This window comes from Mustela nigripes, chromosome 1 (assembly GCF_022355385.1).
Source record: "Mustela nigripes isolate SB6536 chromosome 1, MUSNIG.SB6536, whole genome shotgun sequence".
Lineage (NCBI taxonomy): Eukaryota > Metazoa > Chordata > Mammalia > Carnivora > Mustelidae > Mustela > Mustela nigripes.
This window is the reverse complement of record NC_081557.1, coordinates 10,249,925-10,275,587: the sequence shown is the minus strand read 5'-3', so window position 1 is coordinate 10,275,587 and position 25,663 is coordinate 10,249,925. Positions and strand designations below refer to the sequence as shown.

The window sequence follows — 25,663 nt, the reverse complement described above, 5'->3', positions numbered from 1 at the left end:
GCAGCAGTAGGAGGAGTAGCGGAAGGAGCAGCAGCAGTAGGAGGAGTAGCGGAAGGAGCAGCAGCAGTAGGAGGAGTAGCAGTAGTAGGAGCAGCAGTAGGCGGGGGCGGCAGTAGGCGGAGCAGCGGTAGCGGGGGTGGCAGCTGGAGCGGCAGCAGCAGGCACAATGCATACAGTCTGTACCACGTGCACCCACCATTCTACAAACTCCTCTACGCTCTAATTCCGTTTTTACAATATCCCCAACTTCCGAAGAAACTGGAATAGAAAGAGGTTAACACAGACCTGTACCCCTGAAGCAAATAATACGTTATATGTTAATAACAGAAAGAAAGAAAGAATGAAAGAAAAAAAGAAAGAAAGAGAAGAGAAGGAAGGAAGGAAAGAAAGAAAAAGGAAGGAAGGAAGAAGGAAAGAAAGAGAGAGAGAAAGGAGAAAGGAGAAAGAAAGACAGTCAGTCAAATAATCTGGCCGAGGGCCCCAGCCTCCTAAGTGCCACAGCTGGGATTCTGCGCTCCTCTCTCTATCCTGGACTGCAAAGGAGCAGCCTGAGGTTCCTGGGGGGTGCAGGTAAGCTGCTTGGCTGCACAGCCAGAAGCCAGGCTGTTTCGAGAATAAAATGAGAGAACGGACGTAACGTGTCCAGCACACAGCTGATGTGAAGGCACAGATGGCAGGACGGCGTGGAAAGCGTTTCAGGGTTTCTAACCAAACAAGCGGCTCCCAAGGCCAGAAGAGCAGGGCCAGGCTCCAGGTCCAGGACGGGGGTTTGAAGCAGGGTGAGGGTGGGACTATAGTCCCTTTGAGATCCTCTGAGATGTATTCCAAGCCCCTTCGCCACCAAAAAATGCACATACGCGAGGACACGACATAGGCTCCACAACATAGCGCCCCCCCCCCCCACCCCCGCACTCCCCAAGAACCTCCCTTTATCTCTTCAGTGGTTTTCCAGGCAACAAAGCCGACCTAACAGCGCCCATTCAAGTCTAGCCAGGAACCAACCAAGGGCTCAGGGCCGGGCTAGGGGAGGCCCGGTTCTGCCCTTCCCCACCTTGCCCACGAGGCCCCACCACCTGCAAACCGCGGCTCCAACCCGTCCTCCTTTTGTAGGGTGTACAGCCTCAGGAGAACTGCATGAACGCTCTTTTCTTTAAAAGGGACAATCCCACATTTTTCAAACCAGAATATCCAAAATTGACCTTTGATTGGCAAATACTGGAAAAGCTCTAAGTGTTCAAACGCCGCCTCGTCACTGACTGTTGGGCATCTCCTGTGAAAACTGACCCGAACTACCAGGAGGCCAGCGCTCAGAGCCGCCCTCAGCAGCACCGTCTGCCAACAGCTACAACTCTGCCGTGGGTCCCAAAGGCGAGTTCCAGGGACAATCACAGATACACACACACAAAGGCTGTGCTAGTCAAATACCTGTGAAAACTGGGGCAATAAGTTAAAAGGTTTCTTTCTCGCAGTTTTCAAAGGCTTCACTAGCCTAGCAAGCACTGTGGGCCTCCAAGGCAGAGAACAGCATGCCTGAACTTTCTGGACCACGGAACGCTGACCCAGCAGAACACACGCGGAGCCTTCTGTGGCTCTAACAGGATCCCCTGTGCTTTGCGCCACTGCCCCCGGCCCCAGCGCAGTACCTCACCAAATCATGCCCCCCCCCACTCCCACACAAGCCCCCATCAAGCTTCCAGTTCAAGAGGCTCCTGGACTGTCGTTGTCCAGGGTCCTGAAGACGTCCCTAGCCCACCACCCTGCCCCTCCACGAACACCAGGGCTCTCCTTCCTTCCCCTCCGCACACCTCCATCACTCCCCCTTAGACACCTCCCCTGCCAACACCCCTCCTCCCTTTTGGCAAATAAGCATTAAGGTTTTAGCTTCGTCATCGCGTGAAAGAGGCCACCCCGCCTTCAGCAGCCAAGGAGCTCTGCTTCCTCTCCCAGGAGAGGCATCAGCGACCTGATCTGTGTTTATTTACTGTACTAGCCGTCTTCCCTGGAACCGGCTCTACTCTCAATGTTCAAAAGCCAGAGTTTGGAAAATCCTTCAGATTTAAGCCGGCCTGGGGCAGGTTTTGCAACACCCACAGTAATGATGCCTTCATGATTTGCTCACACTTCCTCACCAGTTAAAAAAAGGCTGTTTTGCCCTCACGTCCCCTTTCCCCTCTTGGCTGCTGTGAAAGGAAACCCCACAGGAAGTGGCTGCATAAGAGTGACAAGAGACCCTCTGAAACACAAGGTCAAGGCCTGCAGGGCCGTGAAAGTGTCCTTCTGGCAAATGTGCTCCCTCCCCGCCCTTCCCAGCGTGGTTTTCCTCTTACAGACACACACAGGGGGGTGCTGTTTATTGTTTTCTTTTTTTAATGAAACTAAATCACTGCTTACAAAAACCTGCAAGAGCCCTCACGCCCATCCCCGTCACACTTCCCTTGGCTCAGCCTCTCCCCATCTCCCAGGGACTGAAGCTCATGAACGCCATGAGGGGAGAGGCCCTGGGCTCCGACCCGAGCCTTCCCAGGGTGACAGTTCTACCGCCCATGATCCTTCCTGTCAGGCTGAAGGTGGCATGGATGAGGGTGGTCCCCGCCGCTGTGGCTCTCAGGCCACCACCCGGACCAGAGTGAAATGATGTGAATGCCCCGCCCCCGAGACCCCCCTCCCTCAGTAGTCTCTCCCCTTCCTCCCCCCACCCCCCCACCCTAATTCTACCCCTCTACTGAGATGAGGCCCGGCTCCCAGATGCGAAGGGCCAGGGCCTACAGACTGTAGAACTTGAGGCTCCTGTCCATGCCCGTTGAAGCGATGAACTTGGCGTGGTGCCCAAACGCCACGCCTGTGGTCAGGCCGCTATGCTCTGAGGAGAGAAACAAGAGGCAGTAGTGAGGCTTCTCCCGCTCGCTCAGGGTCGAGCACTGACCCTGAGGACACGCTCCCAAACCCATCCAGCGCTCCGGGGTCAGTGCTCGCGTACTCTTTCCCCAGTCACCTCTACGCCCCTGAGGGCAGGGTGCTAGTCCGACCTGCACATCACAGGTCCTACTCCACGTCTGGCACACAGCAGGCACCTGTGCGCTGAATGCAGAGAGGAACGTCAGCGCCCCCACCTGAGCTCTCGGGGCAACTGCAATTCTGCTCCGTTCAAGGGCTAGAAGCCACTGAGAGCTGGCAGAGGGCGCAGTCTGGTTCTCTGCCTTCTCACCACCTCAGTTTTACAGATTTAGCTAAGTTTTCACTTCGGTTTAAAACCTCACTGCTCAGCCAGCTGGTGTACATTTATACTTTGTAGTTAGTTCTAACTCCTTGCTTATCACTGGGACAGTCCGTTAGCCTGTTCTAGCTCGGGGTTCCCACTTAGGGAACCTGGGCCCCCAACACAGAGCAGCACTGGGCCGAGGGCAGAAGAGGCTGGTGACACACAGCCCTGGATTCAGGTAGTTCGTGAGCAACAAAGCAAATTCCTTCTAAATTTAGGGATAACACCTGGAGCCCCGACTACAGAGCCCAGGCTGTGCTTCCGGCCTCCATCCCACCTCCCTCCCAAGGCAGGTGCAGTGCTGAGCAACGGCAAATCCTTACTCCAAGCCACTGTTCTACGTTCTACAACCATACATGTGTATACACATGGATGCATGTCATATACATAGCTACTTCCTGTTATATATGGATGTGTGCACGCCTAAACAGATAACTCCGTATGTGTACGAACTCACCTAAACCTCATGGCCACCCAGTGGAGTACACACTGTCAGCATTCCCCAGAGAGGCTAGGCAACTTGTCCAATGTCACACAGCCTGAAGTGCACTTGAAGTGGTAGAGCTGGCATTCAAGGCCTAGCAGTCTGACACTTGAGTTCACTTTTTTAGCCACTCAACTCTGCTGTCTCAGGTGGTGATGGAAAGCTGCCCAGGCCACGTCATGCCCCCTAGAAATTCCTAGCCCAGTGGAATTTGCCCTCTTTGTCCTGGGCCAGGGCACCCAGGGGCCTTGGGGGCCCAGAGCTCAGACCCTACCTGTGAAATGAAGAATCTCTGTCCACTGTTTGCAGATGTAGATCTGGACATCCGTGCCCCCGAGCGCCAAGTAGGTGCCGCTCTGGTCAAAGATCAACGACTTCACCTGCCAGAAGACAGGACAGAGGTCACACGAGAACAGTCAGGGATACACAGAAGTTGGATCACTTCGGTGAATAAGCAACAACCGAGTAGCCGCAGCGACAGAGCAGGGGCGGGAGGGGCCCACCTCGAAGTTGTTATCCAGCTGCAGCGTCTTGAAGTTTTTAAGCTTGCGCAGATCCCAGAGCTTGACAGAGGAATCATCGGCCGCTGTGGCGAGGTAGTAGCCATTCTCCGAGAAGGCAATGCTGGTGATGGGGCCCGAGTGGCCGGGGAAGTTGGCCACGTTAGTGCGCTCCTATGGTTGGAGGATGGGTAGCACAACATTACCCACTGGTCACGAGAGGGAGAAGATGGAGTTCGCCAAATGCCCACCTCTGAGCCATCCTTCTCCACGCTTCAGGGAAGGACCATGAGCAGGAATGGCGGAAGCAGACGGCCCAGCCCAGGAACCCCAGACCACACCTATCACATCACATCACATCACATCACATCACATCACATCACCTCTCTCTCTCTCTCTCTCACACACACACACACACACAACACACACACTCCAGGGCCAGGTGCCATCAGCACTTAATCACACTGCGTAGTCAAAGGCTCAGAACCTGGGCCTTAGATGGAGGCTGCCATGTCCTACCTTCAAATCCCAGATCTTGATCTGCGAGTCCATGGTGCCTGTCCCAAAAATGAGTCCATCGGGGTGGAACTGCGCACAGGTGAGAGCTGTGGGAGAGGGAGACGGAGCTGCGGTCAGAGCCCACAGGACAGACAAGCACAGAGAAAAGTCCCTCACTCTTCACGCTGCACACTGTGCCCAGCACAATGCCTGGCACCTGGCAGGTGCTGGCGGTTAATGTATTTTAAGAAAAAATGAACAAATGACAAAATAAAACATAAAACTAAATGAGAAGCAGCAAAAGACAGAGGCCAGCGCCTCTGAAGCAACTTACAGCAGCCAGAGGTCTCATCTGTCACCTTGGTGAGCACACGCCCTGTCTGGATGTCAGAGAAAGCCCAGTACTGAAAAAACAGAGACAATGGAGCCAGTAAGAAAGTGGGTGCCCTTCAGGAAGGCAGGGACCCTTGTTCGGCAAACCCTGGCCAAGGTAGGCCCTCCGAGCAGAGGAACGTCCTCCTCTGGGGTTCTGGGGAACCAGCTGGTGTTGGCAAGATGCTCCCTCCTCCCAGGATGTTCAAGCTCGGAGACCAGCAGGCCTCTGCAGTGTCCAGGCTGGCACCACACCTGGTCATCAGAGGAGCTCAGGAGATAGTCCCCAGTGGCATGAAGGCTGAGGCCTGTCACAGCGCTCTCGTGCGCCCGAACAACCTGCACACAAGAGGCATTCGGGACCGACCAAATCCTGATAGTAGCATCTGGAGAGGCAGAAAAGACCAGCTCCTGAAAGGAAAACAGAAGAGATGGACCGTACAATTTTACAAAACCGGGGACAGCCACAACCCCAACAACTGCTACTCTTTCAGTCCTGTCCTGCCTAGCACCATCCATCCACCCAGTGATGCCTAACGGAGCTGACAGTAAATGCTATTTAAAATGGTAACTCAAACAGCAGCGGCCTAGATGAGGAAGCCTATCTAGTGCTAAGAAGGACAGTTGCACCAGAGAGCAGTTTCCCACGCCCTGTTTCTAAGACCAGAGCGGGCAATGTGTCTAATAAATTGAGGAACTAAGTTTTTAAATTTTAGTTTACTTGGGGCGCCTGGGCGGCTCGGTGAGTTGAGCCTCTGCCTTCGGCACAGGTCATGATTCCCAGGGTCCTGGGATCGAGCCCCGTGTCGGGCTCTCTGTTCAGCAGGGAGCCTGCTTCCCTCTCACTCTTTGCCTGCCTCTCTGCCTACATGTGATCTGTCAGATAAATATTTTTAAAAATCTTTAATTTTTAGTTTATTTTACTTTGCTTAAATAGACACATTAGCTAATGGCTACTGGCACGGGTGGCATGGGTCTGAGCACTGGGTCTGGGAGGGGCCACAGGACCAGGACACCCTCCCCCCCACTTCAGCTCTGCAGGGGCAAGTTAATCCTCAGAAAAATATGGGGCAGAGAGAACCTCCATAGTGTCAGCCACCAATTATTTGGGTTAGGACATTAAAAACTGTAAGGTACGACCAACTACCCTATTTCGTCAGTATGATCTCATGAAGAGAAATAACAGCACCCAGTCAGCAAAGAAGGAATGCTTTCCACCTGAAACACATTTAGTTTTGGGGTGCCCGGCTGACTCAGGGGAGCATGTGACCCTTGATCTCAGGGTCAGGAGCTTGAGCCCCACGTTGAGATTAGATTTAAAAAACCTGAAGAGAATAAATGAAAAACAAATAAATACATTTAATTTCACAAAAAATTCATGTTCATCATCTATTTCTAATTTCCTTAAGGAATAGGGAAAAGGCTAATTGGGAAGCACAGACTCAGCCGCTCTCCTACAGTCTCAGACCCAAACTGTCCCAGACCTCAAGACTCAAATCCTCTAAGGTCAGTAATCTGGTCTACTCAGCGGTCTTTGCCCTCTATGCCAGCACCTCTTCATCTACTTTAGCCCACGCCACTTTCAACAGTCAATATCAAGCCCCCCAACCCCACAGGACCGTGGGAATGTGGACACACCTGTCCTTCCCACATATGCTAAGGCAAGACTTCGCTGAGTTTTGTTTTCCAGTTCGTACTACAAACAGAGTAGGGTTTTTCCTTTCCCTAACATAATGTAGGTTATGAATAAGCTTATTCAAGCTCTCCGTTTCCTCTCTTCCCCCTGGTCTGAAGGCCACTGCTCTAGGAGGTTCTACAGAGTACAGGCCAACCCCATGACTGCAAACAAAGGCCCAGTGCCCACTCTAAAGGCTCAGCATTCTTCCTCGGTCCTGATTCACTTCCAGGAGCACACAGCAGGGCACTGGATAACTGGGCCACGACCCAGACCACTGCAACAGCAACCACTGCTCAGGAAGGAGGAGCCCAGGTGACTGGCAGAACCCTTTACCTGGGAAGGATGAAACACCACACTGGTGACTTTCTTGGTATGGCCTTTGAGGGTGGCCAAGATTTGCTCAGAACTCTTGTCGAAGACGACAACATTTTTATCTGCCCCACCTAAAAAGGACCCAGATGAGATCCAAAAATGAGTCACGCCCACCTGGGTCCTCTGCTGAAGAAGGTACTTTTGTCCCTAGGCCATGCAGAGAACAGGAGCATGCACCTTCCCCACCACCCTCCCCGCCTTGGCCTGCTGGGCCCAGCCGGCTCTCACCAGTAAGGATCTTGTTTGTGTCGGCAGGGCAGAGGTCCAGGGCCAGGATCCCAGGAATGCTGGCACTGTGCAAGCCCTGAGCAGAGAGTACGACATCAAACCCAGCTGTGGCCGAACCCAAACCTGCCAGAGTGCCACACAACTCCCCCACTCCATCCCCAGCCCTGCACTTGGCCCTGTCCCTCATCCACTGCACTTGGCCTTCTGCTTGGACACAGCGCCGCCCTTGCGGCATTACTGTGAAGGGCAGCACTGGGGCAAGAAGCTGGGGCCCTTGTGCAGTTCTATGGCCACCGCCCTCCACGCTGGCTGCCCACCCGATACCACAGGGGCACCCTGCCCCACAGCTAGCAGGAACCCGGCGACTCACCACGTGTGAGGCCACCTGCCGGTATTTGCTCAGCTCCTCCGGCTTCACCAGCTCCTCTGGCACCGTCTTCCCTCTCTGAGCAAAAGCGAAAGGGCCCCAACAAGAGGACCAGTGAGAGCAGGATGCAGCGACGCCCCCCTTCCCTGAAGGCGGCCGCCGCCTCCACTGACCAGCTCTTCCCTGGCTCTGGGAAGACTCACCTTCTTACGCTCCGTGGTGAGCACAGTGGCCTTGTCTTGAAGCTGGGCGAGAGAGAGAACAGCAACGCTGAGACAAGTGATTTGGCCAGCTGGATGTCGGTCCCATCTCCAAGAGCCACCTGCACTCACGATCTGCCAGTTCTGAGCTAAGGGCTTACGTGCATTCCCTCTTCTTACTCTCACCCCAATTTGATGAGGGGGGGCGCTGCTGACCTTACTTCGTAGAGGGGACACTGAGCCTCCGAGGAGTGAGGGCACTTCCCCAAGGCCTCAGCAGTGACAAATGGCAGAGCGAGCACCTGAACCAGCTCTTCTGAGCCCCCAGACCAGGTCGACACCATCGAGAGAGGGGAGATGCAAGGTGAGCACAGACAAGACACAAACCACCAACTCCTACAAAAGGCGAGTTCTGTGAGTACAGCAGGGCACTGGCCCTGGAATCCCGCCCGCTCTGCCTCTTGTGAGCTCTGCCTTTCAATCTTTTCTCCTTTTTGAGGATTTTATTTATTTGACAGAGAGAGACACAGTGAAAGAGGGAACACAAACAGGATGAGTGAGAGAGGGAGAGGCAGGCTTCCCACAGATCCAGGGCTCGATCCCAGGACCCTGGGATCTTGACCTGAGCCAAAGACAGACACTTAACAATGGAGCCACCCACGCGTCCCTCTGCCCTTGAATCTTAGTCTCCGGTTCTTTATCTGTAAACCTAAAAATGGTAATTCCCATTCTGTCTCCCTCAGAGAAAACACATGAGAATGTGTAACAAAGTGTTTCACAATCTGCAAAGAACCCCCATAACAGTAAAAGCTACAAGCTGCACTTACCAGGAATTACAATCTTTTAAATTCTCACAAGTCTATAAAGTAGACACTGTTACTCTCAGTTTAGAAACAAGGAAAATGAAATAAAGAGTTGGTTAAGTCAACCCAAGGTCAGCCAGCTCCTAAGAGGTGACAACACAGCATGAACACAGGCGGTGCAGCCTGAGTCTGTGCTCTGCTCCCCTCTGCCTGAGTCCCACATGGCTGGGATTTCTAGTCAGACAGGACTCAAGGCAGAGGGTGAGAAGTGAGGGCCCACAAACATTCCAACCAAGTGACTTCCCACAACTTACCTTCTGGATAATCTCGGGGGTCATTCCCACCAACTCGCCCAAATCCATCGGCTCGCCTGCACCCTGAAGACAAGAAAGTTAAAGATGAAGGAGGCGCAGAAAGCCAAAGACCCTTGCAAGAGAGCCACATGTGACACTGCACACGGGGGCTGCTCATGGTGGGGGGCGGGGGTCCACTCACCGCGACACTTGGCTGTGAGCTTGGCACGGCCTGAGGCACGATGAGACCGGCCTGAGGCTTCAGGGTGGCCAGAGCTGAGAGAGAAGAATACATTAGAAATGGGGTGTCACAGAGCAGGACTGGCCCAGAGAGGGGGATGGCAGGGCAGGGGCAGCACCTTCTCGGGCAGCTGTAACTTCCTTGGTGAGACGGGCTATGACACGGCAGGCAGCATCGTGCTGGTACAGAGCGTGGGACAGCTCCTGGCGGGTTGTCTGCAGCTGCTGGCGCAGAGTGAAGCTGTGCAGCATGACTGCGTCCTGGGGAAGGGAAACGCCACGGTGAGTGGGTGGGGAGGAGCAGGGAGCACCCGGTGGAAGAGTCAGCCCTTGACCAAGAGCATACTGCCCCGTATTCCCCCAGCCTGGACCAGTATCAGTAACCCAAGAGGTCCGGGAGGGGCCAGGAGCATGCTAGCAGCCGCTCAGGAGCTGCCACCGCACACCAAACACTGGGCACAGGGAGCACTGGGAGCCCACTCTTTCCCACCCCATCTTCTCCAATTCCCTGGCCAATCTCAACATCATGCCGTCTCCTCCCCAACAGGGGAAGAGTAAGGCCGCTGTTGCCTTTTACTGACTGCCCTCGTTGTGTCGGTTGCCGTACATGACAGTCGCTCAAAATGTGTTCACTCATTCGTCTTTCAGAGAGCCTTCTACATACAGTGCGGCTCTCGGTGCTGGGGATACACTGATGAACAAAACAAATCCCTAGGGCGCCTGAGTGGCTCAGTCAGTTAAACGTCTGCCTTTGGCTCCAGTCATGATCCCAGAGTCCTGGGATCGAGCCCCACACTGGGCTCCCTGCTCAGCAGGAGCCTGCTTCTCTCTCTGCCCGCTGCTCTCTTTGCTTGTGTGCTCTTGCTCTCTCTCGCTGTCTCACTCTCATTCTATCTCAAATAAAATCTTAAGGAAAAAAAAATCCCTGATGTCATCTTCTACTCTAACCTTATTCTAATTCTCCCCCAAACCCTGAGAGATTGGTATAAACTCTGTCCTTTAGTCAGGAAAGCTGGGACTCACATATGAGCAATTTGCCCAAGGTCATATGGCAAGTGAGGAAGGGAGCTAAGTGAGCAACCCAGATCTGTGTGAGTTCAACAACCAGGCTCCTCCTCCACTATCATCCTGCCCCTCAAAAAACAAAATAAAGCGAAACAAAACAAGACTCCACCCTTCCCACCCCAAGTCCTATAGCAGTGATCCCCTCTGAAGTACAGAGACATCGGTTCTCTTCCAGGGACTCACCCACTCGTCCTGCAAGGCTTTCAGAATGGCTGGGATGCTGGTAGCAGAGGGAGGTTTGGGCCGGATTGGGTGAGCAACTGCCAAGAGAGGGAGAGCGCGTATGAAGAATCGTTAACTCAGGGACTCTTCCTCTCCCCCACCCGTTTCCCCTATGTTAACAGAACAGCATCTCCTCCTCCAGTGCACTGGCCCCACCTCCCAGCCTCTCAAGCTCTGAGCTAAAAGCTTTGGACAGAGGCCAGCCACCAGGCACCTTTGATGTCAATGAGCTGCTCCTCAGACAGAGGCTGGTTGTTGATGGGGTCTGTGCCGTTCTCTGCAATATACTTCTCAATGAGCCGCCGCTCGTAAACATGATTAGAGACGGGGGACACGCACGGGTGCTCTGGCACTTCATTGGAGACTGTGGAGAAAAGGCAGGCAATCAGCTTGGGGTGGTGAAAGGGACTTTGGACAAAGGGATGCCTTACAGGCAATTGGCCCCGACAAAACCACACTTCCCCACATTCAACTAACAGAAAGCAGGACATGACACCAGTTTTGCAATGTCCTCCGCATCTTTCCAGCTACATAACTAGCTTCTTTCTCCATCACTCCCCTGACAGAGAGTCAACCAACAATTACTGCGTTACTACTATGGGCCACATACCTCCAGAGCAGTCAATAATCCCCGCCCATCTCCGTTTGGAACAAAGACAAGCACCCATTATACTCTGGGACACAGAAAGACACATGGCCACTCCAATCTCAGTCTAGAACCAAGATGGATAATCAGACAGCGAAATTACAAAGCACTGTGAATATGTCACATTAAGAAGAAACGCTTCAACTGCATTCTCAAGTGCCAAGCCTGATTGTAAACATTTTCTGTGGGTTCACTCATCCTCACAACAACCCCCAACAGAGGTACCATGGGCGCGCCTGCCTCGGTAGGCTATGCACCCCTGAGGACAGGGATTCCAGGCGGTCGGCCTTCCAGCACAATGCAGATGCCCAGCCGGCATCCAGTCAACATCTAACAAAAACATCTAAGCACAATCAAATGAAAAGAAGGATGGTGCTGGGAATATCGGGGAAAAAAACCTTCCTCGACACTGAAAGAAAACAATCAGTGTGAAAATATTTTGCGAACTTCAATTTCTTCACTATGAAAAATCCCTTTTTCTGGCCCTCATTTCCCTTTCTTCCTGCCTCCCTCGTTCTGGATTCACGGAGAGGTTCTGAGAAGAGCACAGGGCTTCCCGAAGCTGGAAGCAAATCGAGAAAGGGATGCTCTAGTAACCTGATGACACAGAATGGAAAACATCCGCGGGCCGCATTAAAATACCAAAAGGAAGGCCCCTACACGGCAAGGGGGAAAAGCATGGATCTGGGGTGGGAGAAACTACCTCCACCACCCAGCTCGGCCACAGCCTCTCCCAGCCTTACATCCTCATCTGTAAAACCCCCATCTTCCTTTCTGCCTTGGAGAATTCTTGTGAGGATAAAATGAGATCACCGACTGGGAAGCGCCGCGTCGACCAAAGGCTTTACAAATGTGCGCTGTGTTTGGTACAGAGGGAGCCTGGGAGGCTGGGAGCCAGGGGCCTGGATTCCTGCCCTGTCACTGCCTCTAACTGGCCGTGTGACCTTCGCAAACTGCAGAATCTCTGACTACCGGAGCGGGACCTCAGACGTCATGCAGTGCAATACCCTCTTTTTGCAGGTGTGGAAACTGAGGCCCAGAGCCTGCGCCAGATCACAAAGCCAATCGGGAGGGAGATCCTCACAAGCCCGATTCCTACACCGCAGCTGCTTCCCTGCACCAGCTCCCTCCATCCAGGGCTCAGTTCACTGCGTAAACGAGGCGCTTGGCCTCAGTGACGTCTGCGACAATAAACTTGAGGCGTTATGTAAACTGTGAAGCGCTGCGCAAATGCACCCCACGTCAGGGAGGAGGAGGACCCCCGCGCTGACAGGCCGCCGCCCTGCCCCCAGGGAGCCCTGTTCTCGCCTCCGTCCCGACCCCCGCGCCGCAGAGGCCCGCAGCTCCTCCCGCTCCGCGCTCCGGCCCCCTGCGACCCGCGATCGGCCGCAGCCGACACTCACTCGAGCAGATCAGGGACATGGCGCCGTCGCTGCGCTCCCAGGCGCCTCACACCGGGCTCCGGGATTCGCTTCTGCGCCCCCGCGGGCCGCTTCCGGTCCCCCGCTGCTTCCGGGACGCTCCGCGACTAGCGGGGAGCGACCCCGCCGAGCGATGTTCGCGTAGCGCTTCACGTGGGGCTGCGGCCGCTCGCGCGCCTCAGCCTCCACCACCTAACGGAAACTGCCCTTTCCCAGAATGCAACCGGGCAGGAAAGGGCCCGCCACGGAACCTTCGGCCATTTCCGGACCTACTCGGCGCCTTCCGTAAAGCGCTCCCGGGGGCGGGGGCAGAGGAGGTTCTAAACTACATTTCCCACGATGCAGTGGGAATTTAAAGCCACTACGTTGAACAACACTTTGGGGAGACCTGTGCTGTGCTAGTCCATGGGGACGTTATCTCGCACATACTTTGGAGTGTAAGTGAATTTCCTAACACACTTTTTAAAATGCATCTTCCTGGGGTCTGCCTTAGTCTGCATTTTTAGTGCGTGCCCCACGTGATTCTGAGGCAGGTGTATCTCCGGCCACCCTTTGAAACACGCGGCTAGGTGGCCGGAAAAGAAAGCACAGGTGCCGAGGGGTAGAGAAACCAGCCCTGAGGGGAAAACTGTTCTGGCCCTGCCTCTACTACCAATTTGCGCTGGGATCGTGGGCAAGTCATCACCTTCTGTGCCCCTTTCCCGCATGACTGCCAGGTCCCTTCCAGCTCAGATCTGTCGGGTTCTAAGTGGCTGTCTGTAAGAGGTTCTAAGGAATCATGGACGGAACACGTGGTGTGGGCTAGAAGGGATCCAAGTGTAATCAGTGACGTCGTCTTGGCTGAAGAGGGGTGAATGAGCTGGATTTTTGCAGGTAGGCAATACTTAGATAGAAGGGAAGAACAAGGATCCCAAGAAGAGGAAGAGCTTGAGGAAAAGCTTGGAGAGAAGAGAACAAGTTGCAGGTATGAAGGGCAGCATGGCGTAAGAGCCAAGAGCAGTCTGAAGTCTGAAGCCAGATCGCCTGTACTCTAATCCCAGCCCACCCAGCTAGTAAACTGTATGAACTTCCCGGCCTTTATTTCTTCATCTGTAAAATAGGGGGAATAATACCAAAGGTTAAATTAGCTCATAGGGTTGTTGTGAGGAGTTAATATTTAAAAAGTGCTTTGGGGGGCGCTGGGGTGGCTCAGTCAGTTAAGCGTCCTTCTCTTGATCTCAGCTCAAGTCTTTATCTCAGGGTTGTGAGTTCAAGCCCCGCTTCTAGCCTACTTAAAAATAAATAAAATAAATAAAAAGAGCTTTGACATTGCCTGGCACATAGTAAGTACGATATACATATTCGTGTTCATTACTATCCCTGAATCCAAGCAAGACTGTACAAACTATTATGTCTCCCCTGCAGCAGTAAATTAACATCCTCATTGGTCTTGCTTCCAGCCTAGCCTTCCAATCCACTTTTTACAGAACAGCCAGTGATCCTCTTCCCATGAAAAATCTATTCCTGCTACTCCCCAGGCTTTCCAAATTCATCCAACAAATATTAATTGGGTGCCTCCTAAGTGCCAGACTCTGCTCTGATAACTGGAGATACAAATGGTGAACAAGGTTTCTGCTCTCTTGGAGCTTACATTCTTTTTTCTTTGGGGGGGGGGGGGGGGATGAAGTAGCAAAGACAGTCAACACATCAGAAAAAAATTCCAGAGAGAGGTAAGTACTAAGAATGAAACAAATCAGAGAAAGATGGACAGGAGGTGGTGTGGATGGGAGAGATGGGCTGCTTTAAACAGGGTATTCAGGGAGGTCATCTCTGAGGAGGTGATATTTTTGCCAAGAACTGAATGAGGGAGAGTGTTTCTGGCAGAGAAAACTTGCCCCCAAGTCCTGCATCATCTAGCTCCTACTGACCTCCACCACCACACTTCATCTTGCCTCCAGCCACACTGGCTTTTCAAGTCCTCAAATTAGCCCCTCTGGCTGGTACCACTACTTGTGCCTGGCACACCTTCCTCCTCTCTCCTCCCCACCTATTCCCTCCAAAGTGAACTTCCATCTCATCTTAAATGGCACTTCCCCTGGGGCCTTTTCCTTGACCCCCGACTGAAGTTGACACCCCCACAGCACCCTGTAATTCTCCTTCAAGGCGTTCTGGACGCTATAATCATTTGATGATTTAATTGCTTACAGGCGTCTGATCTCTGTGCTCTCCATCAGACTGTAAACTCTGTGATACCAGGAACCATTGTTGTTCTGGTCACTGTTTCCCTCAGAGTCTAACGCAGCACCTGACACACAGCGGGAACTTCATAGCTGCTGTTGGTTGAATGACAGGCTGTCCGACACCAAGTGTCTTGAATATTTGGAAGTGATAGGAAATAAAATGGATCCATTTAGTCAGGGCCTTGAACCAGAGGCTAGTTAGACTTGATCTGGCTGGTAGCAGAACAGGAGCTGAACTGTGGAGTGTTAGCTACACTTCCCAAAGATTCCTCCAGAAGACCCTGGATGGCTTGGAGGAGTCCAGAGTGGAGGAAGAGAGCCAGGAATTCATTTGTTGGACAAATCCTTGTTGAGTACCCACTGTGTGCCAGTCAGGCACTATCGTGGGTGTTAGGGATACCACTGTGAGTGAAAGCAGAGGTGTCCCGATACTGGGGAGTTTAGGGCTGTGCCTGAAGAAGGGAGAAAACAGGGAGTCCTTTCAAGCCTTGTGAATTTCAAAAGCCAGCCCCTCAGGGATAGAAATGATATAGGGAAATAAATTTTGGAGTAAATATTACAGATAAGAACTTGATCTCAGAGTCCTCCTCACTCTTCCAGGCTCAAACTCCCACAAGGGAGCTAAAGATCCCCTAGGCAGGGAAGGAAGACATAGTAAAAAAGGGATATATGGATAGCCATAGGTAACACCCCAAGGGAGGAGCTCTATGCCTTGCTCCCTCGGCCAAGGCTGCTGCTACTCAGAACTTAGGGAACTTAGGGGACATGTTGGCCAGTAACCCAGAAAAAGCTCCATTTCTCTGGTAGATTTAGTGGCAACCTGTGTGGACAAGTGTCTGAAGAGTAGGCAAGACAGTGCAGTTTAGCTGACAGGATTCTTGGCACTTCGGCCCCATTTTTTCCAAACATGGTGTACACTCTGAAAACCAAGGTGGGAAGAACCCCAAACTGTTTGAGAATTGTTTCTACTACTCAGATGAAAAAGAGTTGAAAACAAAGTGATTTGAAATAGTGGGGATGGGGGTGAGGGTGAGGAGTTACATTTCTTGCACAAGAGTCTGTGACGAGTTTGGTAGTCCTACAAATCAAAAACATTTCACAAACAAATGTAAATTTGTAACTGTTAGGAAAGCTGGAAGGTGAGGCCCAGGAAAGAGAACCTTAGCTCAGGCAGGAAGATGGGTAAAGCTGAGAAACATCTGAAAAAACAACTGGAGGAGGTGATGGGCTGGTTGCTGGTGAGTTGTATAGTCTGAGAAGAAGGCACAGTTAGAAGGCTGATCCAGGAAGGATGGGGAAAAGAGTTCTGTTTTGGGTGCTGAGCTTCGAGAATTGTTTTAGCATCTAATGGGGAGCTTCCCTAAGGCAGCCAATGTGAGAGAGGTATTCAGATAGTGACTTGGAATTTTTTTTTTTTTTTTTTTTTTAATATTCACTCTCATTACTGATGGACTCTCCACACCCTACTGTGAAATGAAGTGGTACTTTTAGGACTGTGTAGGAAAGCTGAAAAGCTGAGGTCAAGAGGGATGAAGCAAAGTGCCTAGAATGACAAAGTAGGCAAAGGATCATCTCATCCCAAACTCCTGTTTGTTCGCCCTCACGATCTTGCCTTTTTTTCGTAGAAATGGGGTCTGGCTGTTACTTCTTTTCCTTCTCTAAAATTGAATGAACATTTGGGAGCCATCTGCAGGGTTTGGGTGTGTAACTGCTCTCAGAGGGGCAGATGCAACTTCCCAGCTCCAGTACTTCTTACGGCTCCTCTAACACCTTTTTCCTTTGTGTCTTTTTAGCGGGAAAGTTCCTCAAGAGACCAGGTACCTCTAAATTAGAACTACATCTCCCACAATGCCCCACGAGGCACTGATTAGCCCGAAACTACATTGCCCGGGATGCTGAGGTATCGAAGAGATGGATAGGCTTCGACTCCGAATTTCGAAGATCCACTTTATTTACTTCACACCCCAGTTATAGTCACTTCTTCCCCCGTTCCTGCCAGAAACTTCCGATCTCACTCTTTTTCGGTGGGAATGCTTGGGGGTGGGGTGGGAATCGTGAGCAAGAGGGTAGGGCGCATGCGCCCAAGGCACAGGGTTTGGGCTGGGAGGGGGACCGGTTGGTCCCGGGCTCATCCCGCTTTGCGCGTGCGCAGACGGTAAACCAACGCCCGGGAGTTGAGGCGCGGGTTTGGTGGCGCGTTTTAGCGAAGTCGCACGTGAAGGGCAGTAGTGGCCGGAGCCGGGTGAGTGCCAGTGGAGACCGGGGCTTAGGGGCAGAACGTGGGACGGGCAGGCGGCAACCGCTGCAGGTGGGAACAAGGCGCGGCCTCGAGGCCTGGCGAACACACGTGGGGAGGGGTCCGACGGCGCCCGGCGGGGGAAACAAACTGGGGACCCGGATCCTGGTTGCTATGCAACAGGGAGCGTCGTTACTAGGTAACAGGGAGGGACGCGTATCCGGGGTGAAGAGGGTTCGGCGCTCTCTGCTCAGAGGTCCGGCTGAGGCGGGGCTGCTGCCAGGCTGGGGTAGGAGGCTAGCGCTGAGCCCCTCGATCCCACCCCATGGCCCAGCTTCCCCCGGCCCAACTTCCCACCGCCATGCTTTGAGCCCCTCGGGGTACCCCTAGCCCCTTGGGGGTACCCCGAGCCCATGGGCCGCGCCGCGTCCCTTGCCAGCGACACCACCCAGCAGGGCTTGGCAGGGGACTTGCTGTTCGAAATAGCACATGCTACTGACACCCTGTCTGTGGGAGGCTGGGCCCTGGGGAGGAAGCTGCCCCTTTGCCCGCCGCCCTGCCCCCATGAACAGTTGCTGGGCAGCAGCTGTTAGGGGCTTAGCGGGGGCTGCCCCCACCTGCTGGGATGCTGACTTCATTTTCCTCAGTGGCAGCTTCGCCCCATCAAGGAGCTTCCTTTCAACGCAGCTGTGCTTCTCCGGTGGCCGCTGCCTATTTGGATCAACTTTAAAATAAGCCTTCTCTTCCCACCTCTCCCTTGCCACTCTCGCAGCTTCTTGGCGGGCTTCTAATATTCATTTCACAAGCATCTATTAGTCATTGTTCTGTGCTAGGCACTGAGGATTCCAAAAAAAAGTTGACAAGTCTAACCGGAGGCGCTCAAAGTCTCCTGGGGGAGGCTGGCCTATAAACTGCTAGATTATGCTACAAAGTAATGAGTGGTGTATTGGCAGTCTGTGTGCTGCAACATTTCTGTTGACCCTTAAGGTCTACAAAGCTTTGCAGAAATCCGCAGTAGTTCTTAACCCTGCTTAACCCCATTTTGCATTGAGGAGATTGAAACTCAGATTAAGTAATAGGCATAAGGCAGTGTCTTCTAGTTTGTGGCAGAACTGAGTCTGGGATGCAAGTCTCAGTTCCTTTGTCTGCTGCCACACTTTGGAGGCTTTGCCTAGAATAGACTTCCTGCGCTGCTGGTCGCTTGCGGCAGCTGTCTAGTTATGCATCAGAAATCTTCCAGGGGCTCTACAAACAAAATCCTTAGCCCTATCTTTGGGAGAGTCTAAGGTGGCCCCTCGGGAGACAGACATCCATGTTTGAATAGGCTCCACGAGCAACCAGAGCCCAGAAGTCCTGCCCCACCTGGGCAGCTCTGGGCAATGATGGGGAAAATCAGGGCCACCAGAGGGCACTGAATTAGCTGCCCCTCCTGCCATGTAGTGATTCATGGTGTGAAAGGAAGCTAACCAGAGGAAAGAGCCTTGGCAGGGGGTGTGTGGGCTGCCCCACCCTGCCCTCTTGGCAAACCACAGCTGAACATATATGCCTCCTCACTACCGTAGTTAAGTGAAGCAGTTTTCTAGCTGAGCCAGGTTCTCCTGGCCCTGCCTGAGCCATCTTATAGATACCTGGACAGAAGGGGCAGGTCTCCCTCAATATTTACCGTCCTCATATCATTTTCCGTCCTCATTCCCATTAGGAATCCGGATGTCCTCTCACTCTGAGCTCATTGGTATTTGGTGGAACTTTCAGTGCCTTGAGGGCAGGGACTGTGTCTGTCTGAGGCAGCAGAGGGATGTGGAACAAGCCAAGAGGCAAGATTTAGATCCTGGGTTCTGCAGGCAAGGCCCAGTTCTGTTGTGTGAGCTTGAACAAGTCACTTGACCTCTGTAAGCCATGGTTTTCTGAGTAAAATGTGGAATCACAGAAACTTATCAGGTTGTCATAAGAGTTCAATGACAAGAACAGACAAGCCCCTTTTAAATTATAAAGCACTACACTCATACACAAACATATGCTTAACAAGATACAGACACACTCAACTGGGGCAGATGGCCGCTTGCATATATAAATGTGAATACACACAATCACACATGTACATTTTGTTGTTGTTGAATGCCTACCATTTGAGTGCAGGCATTGCAGGAGATGATGTTTAAGACCTACCTACTTCACCTTAGAGCTCGAGACGGAGTCAGATCTTGACTGCCGTGGCTTCTCTTTATTGAAAGTATTTGATTGGGCTGCAGTGAGGAGGTGTAATGACAGTCAGTCTGATTCTTGCTGCCTAGAAATGACCTAGAGGAAATGAGAAGGAAGCCTGTTAAATAAAACAACTGGAAGAAATGGACCAGCCAGTGATCTGCACCCTTATCTGCAAAGGGCATGCTCTAGAATCCTGCTAGATTTGGTTTCTGGTGCATTTCAAAAGATCAGCTGGCAAGGCAATGATGGCCTCATGGGGAGGGTTTATTCCAAGGTCCCCTAGCTCCTGTTGACTGGGGCAGATGGTTGCCTGAAAGTTGAGGCTAGCACAGAGTGCCGGAGGCTGCCTTGGGGGGAGCAGCTCGCATCACCCTGACCTTCTAGAACAGAGGAGACGACATCTGATCCGTCCTGGTGGAGGTCCTTGGATATAGGACCCAACCCAAGATAGCAACCCTGCTCTTTAAGTTCCCAGGGTGGTTATGACCCAGATAGCTCAGGAACTGACCTGTGCTTTCCTCCTGTCTGACCACTGGCAGGCAGGAACCATCTGGTTCTTGATTTATGCCAAAGAGTAGAATAAAAGGCTTCCCAGCCTGAGGTTGCTGCCCATGAATGCGTGTTTTGCAGACTTGCTTGATTCCACAGACCCCAAGAGGAACTTAGGGCAGCTGTTTCTGGGCCAGAAAATGCTCCGATGTGATATTTTTATAACTCTTTCTCGGACTCTCCTTCCCACTAAGTAAGAATGGGCACATCTTCCCTCTCCTCCGTCCCAGTGCCTCTCATTTCTGGCTATTTCTGGTAACTGCAAACATTCTAGATTCCTAGCTGCCCCTGTGTCAGGGGCATGGTTTAGCCTCTGATTGTCGCGTTTGAATCATGGAGACTCCCTGGAGCTACAGGTTCATTGCCCAGCCTGAAAGAACAGGGGATTTGCTGGTGCTGTTTGACATTTCTCAAGCACAGTGGCAAAGGGAAGATAGACTTGGTGAACATTCTTTTTGGCTAATCCATACCTGCTTCAATGAATCGGTACTTGCTGGGGCCTTAACTTGCCTGTAGCATCCCGTTGGGCGAGCACAGAGCATAAAGCGGTTAAGTGAATTGTCACCAGTAATTCACGGAGATGACTGGCAGATGCCAAGTTGATTGTAGCTCGTGAATAATCTATTGTGTGACTTTCTAAATCACTTTAGAGACTGACTTTGGAGATGACACAGCTGGGTGGCATGTGCAAGGGCGCTGCTATCAGGTGCACCTGGGTTCGAATCCTGACTTCCCCACTTACTGCTTCTCCCACCTCGGTTTCTTCAGTCAAATGGAGGAAAGTGACAGTGCCTCCCTGTTGCGGCGGTGCTTGTGTGAAATCGGTGGCACGTGGTTCACTTTTTATTAATATCTCTCCCTAGGGGCACCTGGGTGGCTCCGTGGGTTAAAGCCTCTGCCTTCTCAGGTCATGATCCCGGAGTCCTGGGGTCGAGCCCCACATCCGACTCTCTGCTCAGCAGGGAGCCTGCTTCCCTTCCTCTCTCTCTGCCTGCCTCTCTGCCTATCTGCCTACTTGTGATCTCTCTCTGTCAAATAAATAAATAAAATCTTAAAAAAAAAAAATCTCTCCCTAAAGGTTGCACTTTAACCCTTTGCCTGCCTTGGAGGCTGGGGAGTTGAGACCATTCCCTGTCGGCGCATCTCAGCTTGGTGCTGTGGAATCCCCTGGGGAGCTTTGGCAGGTCTAAGCCCAAGTCACACCCAGTGACACCAGGACCTCTGGGCTCGGGACAAGAAGCATCGGTAGTTTGGAAGCTCCCAGGTGACTCCGCTGAGCAGTCCCAGTTGAGATCCCCTGTGTTCCCTTCACCCCCAGTGGGTGCGCAGTTTGGAAGCAGAGGCCGGGGTTCAAATCCTCTCATCTCTGCTTAGCCCAGTGACCTTGGGCAGATGCCTAACTCCTAAGTCTCAGTTTCTTCTCATTGTCACCGGGAGGGTGAGGAGGCTAATACCTACCTCGTACGATGGTCCTGCAGAGCAGATGGCATATATGCTGTGGGTTCTTGCTTGAGCACGTCCCTGAGCACTTCCCTTTACATCAGTACACAGCAGTAATCATATTTGTGTGCTATTTTTTAAGCTGTTTTTTTTTTTTTAATATATATCAGCTTTATCTTAAGTAGATTATAACCTCTCTGGGACAAAGCTTTATAGTCTTATGCTTTCTTTTATACTCATAGCACCTAAGACCCAGAGATGGGCCTTTGGATTTTTAGAACTGGAATAATCCTAGATCTTCTCACCCACCCAAAGGCACTGAAGAGTACTTGCTGGTTAATTAATGTGCAGGTGGTAAAAGAATGTGAAGGAGGAACCCGTGAATCAGATGGTTGTGTCCAGCTGAAGTTGAAAGGCCTACTTCTGCCTTTCTCGGCTAACAGGGGGGTCGGGGAGGGTGTTGGGGCAGGTCATGGCTGGGATAGCCACTGTCTGTGCCAATTTTGGCTTCCTGCTCACCCTGTGCTTCTTTCCTGGCAGACCCAGCCATGGCAGGCCCAGGCAGCAGTTCACCGTGGGGCAAGCATGTGTTCAAAGTCATCCTGATGGTCCTAGTGGCCCTCGTCCTCCTCCACTCAGCATCATCCCAGTCCCATGCAGACTTTGTGCCCCCAGGCCAGCAGAAGAAGGAGGCCCCAGTCGATCTCTTGAGCCAGATGGGCCGCTCTATGCGGGGAACACTGGATGCCTGGCTTGGGCCAGAGACCATGCACCTGGTTTCCGAGGTAAGGATGGTGGTCCCTGCTGTGAGCACACACATTGAAGAGCAGAAAGGAGGAGACGTTCATGGTCACCCCATCTTGGCTCCACATCCTCTGTGTGTCACAATCCCTGGTGCAGAGAGTCCCTTCATTCCACAAAATGAAGCCAGCCAGTACCTGCTTTTTGCAGTCGCCTTGTTTGATTCCTGCCCTGGAGCCTTTAGTCCTTTCCCTTCTTCCTGCCCTTTCTTGTCAGAAAGCCTGGGAAATGAGCCAGTCTTTATAAATCCATGTTGCTGGATGACGATAGAGTCTGACTTTGGTCTAAATCTGACCTGAAGTCTTAACTTGGCAAAATATCAAGACCTGAATCCGTTCCTTCCCCTGTAGAGGTAGAAGTAGGTCTGACTCTGGGGCTTAAGGCAGGGCTGTCTCTTCTCTCTTAGGGCATCCCAGGTATGGCATCGCATACTTCCCATAGGACGTTCTAAACAGTTGAAATGATCATTTATAAAACCCAGCATCTGAGAGAGCTGGTACCTGAGCTTTTTTCATTGAAAAGTCCTAGCCCTTCGCATATGTTGCTTCACACAACTTCATGACTCCCCGGGAGGACCCCAGCTTCACAGGGCGACCACTGGAGAGATTTGATGATTTCCCCACGCACATTAACCCACTGCCATCACCAGAGTATTCTGGTAGATCAGTTGAATGAGGGCCCAGATGTCCTGAGGTCCCAAGTTCCAGTTCAGGAAGGACACATGGCCTGCTGTCCAGGCTTGGTGGACAAAGCCCTGGCTGAGAGCGAGGTGGGACATGTTCTTCTAGGCCTTGACACAGTGCGGTCGAGAGGCCTGAAGGAGAAGGAGCGTGACTGATTGCAGACTCCTCTCCTGCCCTGCTCTTTCCACAGACCTTGTCTCAGGTGATGTGGGCCATCTCCTCGGCCATCTCAGTGGCCTTCTTCGCACTGTCCGGGATCACTGCGCAGCTGCTGAATGCCTTGGGACTGGATGGTGAGCGCCAGAGAACTGTTCAGGGCTCCAGGAGCTTAGCCTGTCACTTCCTGCTGGTGGGACTTTATCTTTTCAGGGCCCAGACTTTTCCCTAGCTGCTTGACCTTCCTGCCAGGTTTCCCCAGAGGCAAGCCTAAGAACGGGCTAATGACTGCCAGCACCTACCAGGCATTTGCTTCATGTGAGGCAGAGCGCGGTGCTAAGCCACAGTGTCTCATTTAACTGTTACCCGCAACCCAGAGAATCACTCCCACTTTTGCAGAGGAACTGGTTCAACCAAGAGAAGTAATCTACCCCCAGCCAGCAGGCGCTGAGATTCACGCTCCTATCTTGGTGGCCCTGTGGGAAAGGGGGTTTAGCCCCTCCCCCGTTTTTGGCCCTGGCCCCCTGGGCCCTGACCACCCCAGGTTGGCTGATTCTGTGACTCTCCCTTTTCCAGGAGACCACCTCACGCAGGGCCTGAAGCTCAGCCCCAGCCAGGTCCAGACGTTCCTGCTGTGGGGAGCAGGGGCCCTAGTCGTCTATTGGCTTCTGTCCCTGCTCCTTGGCTTGGTGTTGGCCTTGCTGGGGCGGATCCTGTGGGGCCTGAAGCTTGTCCTCTTCCTTGCCGGCTTTGTGGCCCTGGTGAGGTCTGTGCCCGACCCCTCCACCCGGGCCTTGCTCCTTCTGGCCCTGCTGACCCTCTACGCCTTGCTGAGCCGGCTCACTGGCACCCGGGCCTCTGGGGCCCAGCTGGAGGCCAAGGTTCGGGGGCTGGAGCGGCAGGTGGAAGAGCTGCGCTGGCGGCAGAGGCGGGCGGCCAAGGGGCCCCGGAGTGTGGAGGAGGAGTGAGGAGGCCGCCGGACGAGGACACCTTCGTCATACCAAAGAGCTGCACTGCTTCTGGATCCCCTAGCACTCCTTCCGGCCCCCCGCCCCTTTCTTGCCCTGTCTCTGAACTGTCAGAGCCTTCAACCCTGCCCCAGACCCTTTAGCTGAGAAAGAAGAAGACCATGCCCCATGCTGGTCCGCAGGGGCCCTGTCTTGTGAGGTTGTCTGGGATTGGTTGTCTTAACCCTTTCTCTGCTCCCTGCCTGCCTCAGTGAGGCCAGCTTGGAAGGGCTCCCCTGTGGCTTGTGCATCTGCTCTCAGTGGACATCACTGCCATGGGTCCTCCCGTGACTCAGCCGGCTCCCCTCTGCTGCCGCCTTGCCTTCCCCCTGATGCTCTTGCTCTCCTGTCCTTCTGGATCTCCTCCTCTGCCAAGTCCCCAGCTTCCTTCCTGTTTGTCTTCTTCTAGCCCAGCACTCTGCCCAAACCACTGCCCCTCAAGGCATGTTCCTGTGCTCTTCATTGCCTAGCCCTGGGGAAGAGGCAAGGCATATGGACCTGAGGGGAAGGGCTTGTGGGGGGGGGGGGGGGGAGTTCCCCACGGGGGCTGGGAATGAGGATATACATTGAGTTTCATTAAGTGCCTTAATCCGAGCCAGCAGGGCCCTCTGCTTGCCCGCTGCTGTACTGTATGTAGGAAAGTGCACTGTGGCTGTTTTGTGTCAAGAAGAGAGTTGTCCCTCTCGGAACCTTGATTCCCCTTCAGCCAGAGCAAAAGGTGACTGCTTCATCGGCTTATGGCTGCAAGTAGGACCCTGCAGTGGCCATCAGATCCCCTGTGGGGATTTCAGAGACACTGAAGGAGGGAGGAGGACGCCTCTGGTCTGCGCCGCTCGAGACAGTTCTCCACCCATCTCCCAACACTCACTGCCACTAAGGAACCGCTGGCCCCAGTGGCCCAGGGGGAGTGCAGGGCAGACAAACCAGAGCTGCACACATGGCCCCTTCCCCTCCCAAGCTCCAAGACAGAGCTGGATGCCTGTCACCCGAGCCCTCTCCACCAGGGGTCTCATTCTTCCTCTGGGGCTCTGGTGGAGGTGGGCATCCTCTGCCAGGCCCAGCACATCATGTGAAGAATGAATTCAGTGCCCGGTTCTTACTGTCAAGGTTTGATGTGGAATCACAGCTGCAGTGATACATATTTTTATCAGCGCTTGGTTGGTTTTAAATAAAATGCACGCTATTTTATTATCTCGTTCCATATAAAATGTATTTACTCAAAGTCTGGATGGCTTTCATTTCTCCCTACAGCTAAATCCTTTTCTGCAGAGCTGCTCAGTTTTCTCGACTTTTCCCAGCAGGGGCTGCGGGAAGCTGGTGGAAAGGGCGGGAGAAGCGGGGCTGGGCAAGAAGAAGGCTGGTGCCAGGTACCCTTCCCTCCTGGTGTGAGGAATGAGGAAGTCCTGCCCCCTTTACAAAACTTCCAGGAACTGACCCGCACTGCTGGAGTAGTGTGTATGTGGGAGAGAGGAAGGAAGGGTACCCCTTCCTGCCGCTGTGTGCAAGAGTAGGAAAGGCTGGCCCCAAGACAGCCAGGAGATTTGCCTGCCTTCCCTCCTTCCCTCACCAGATGGGAGTTTCCTGCACTGTGGTTCTCCAACTGGCCCATAGGTTAAATCGGTTGTTTTCTAGGGTCCCAGGTGTGGTTGTTTTGGTGGGTTGTTTTTTTGTTTTGTTTTTTGGTTTTTTTGTTTTTCGCTTTTTTCTTTTTAAGCCGCC

At 52.9% G+C, this 25,663-nt stretch overlaps 2 protein-coding genes across 3 annotated transcripts; one reads left to right on the top strand and one right to left on the bottom strand.

The window, feature by feature from the left end:
• Positions 1–2,344: 2,344 nt before the first annotated feature.
• On the bottom strand, positions 2,345–12,876 carry PRPF19 (pre-mRNA processing factor 19). The gene is made up of 16 exons (XM_059404712.1): positions 12,631–12,876; positions 10,796–10,945; positions 10,543–10,619; positions 9,414–9,555; positions 9,257–9,330; positions 9,076–9,138; positions 7,962–8,003; positions 7,762–7,836; positions 7,392–7,467; positions 7,125–7,234; positions 5,369–5,524; positions 5,076–5,145; positions 4,763–4,848; positions 4,247–4,417; positions 4,018–4,123; positions 2,345–2,860 (listed from the first exon to the last, which is right to left on the bottom strand). The coding sequence occupies exons 1-16, from the start codon at positions 12,647–12,649 to the stop codon at positions 2,763–2,765; spliced, it is 1,515 nt and encodes a 504-aa protein (XP_059260695.1). The 5' UTR covers positions 12,650–12,876; the 3' UTR covers positions 2,345–2,762.
• Positions 12,877–16,991: 4,115 nt separating this feature from the next.
• On the top strand, positions 16,992–25,167 carry TMEM109 (transmembrane protein 109). Of its 2 annotated transcripts, none has more exons than XM_059404704.1 (4): positions 16,992–17,109; positions 21,838–22,082; positions 22,972–23,074; positions 23,514–25,167. In XM_059404704.1, the coding sequence occupies exons 2-4, from the start codon at positions 21,846–21,848 to the stop codon at positions 23,903–23,905; spliced, it is 732 nt and encodes a 243-aa protein (XP_059260687.1). In that variant the 5' UTR covers positions 16,992–17,109; positions 21,838–21,845; the 3' UTR covers positions 23,906–25,167. The 2 variants fall into 2 exon arrangements, with proteins under 2 accessions (XP_059260687.1, XP_059260681.1); XM_059404698.1 differs by lacking the exon at positions 16,992–17,109 and adding an exon at positions 17,242–17,302.
• Positions 25,168–25,663: the final 496 nt, after the last annotated feature.

Coding starts and splice junctions, on each gene's coding strand:
- PRPF19 (XM_059404712.1), bottom strand. Junction 9,139..9,256: donor GCTCACAGCCAAGTGTCGCG/GTGAGTGGACCC, acceptor TCTTGTCTTCAG/GGTGCAGGCGAGCCGATGGA. Junction 4,418..4,762: donor TCAAGATCTGGGATTTGAAG/GTAGGACATGGC, acceptor CTCCAACCATAG/GAGCGCACTAACGTGGCCAA.
- TMEM109 (XM_059404698.1), top strand. CDS start 17,278: ATGCAACAGGGAGCGTCGTTACTAG. Junction 17,303..21,837: donor ACAGGGAGCGTCGTTACTAG/GTAACAGGGAGG, acceptor CTTTCCTGGCAG/ACCCAGCCATGGCAGGCCCA. Junction 23,075..23,513: donor GAATGCCTTGGGACTGGATG/GTGAGCGCCAGA, acceptor TCCCTTTTCCAG/GAGACCACCTCACGCAGGGC.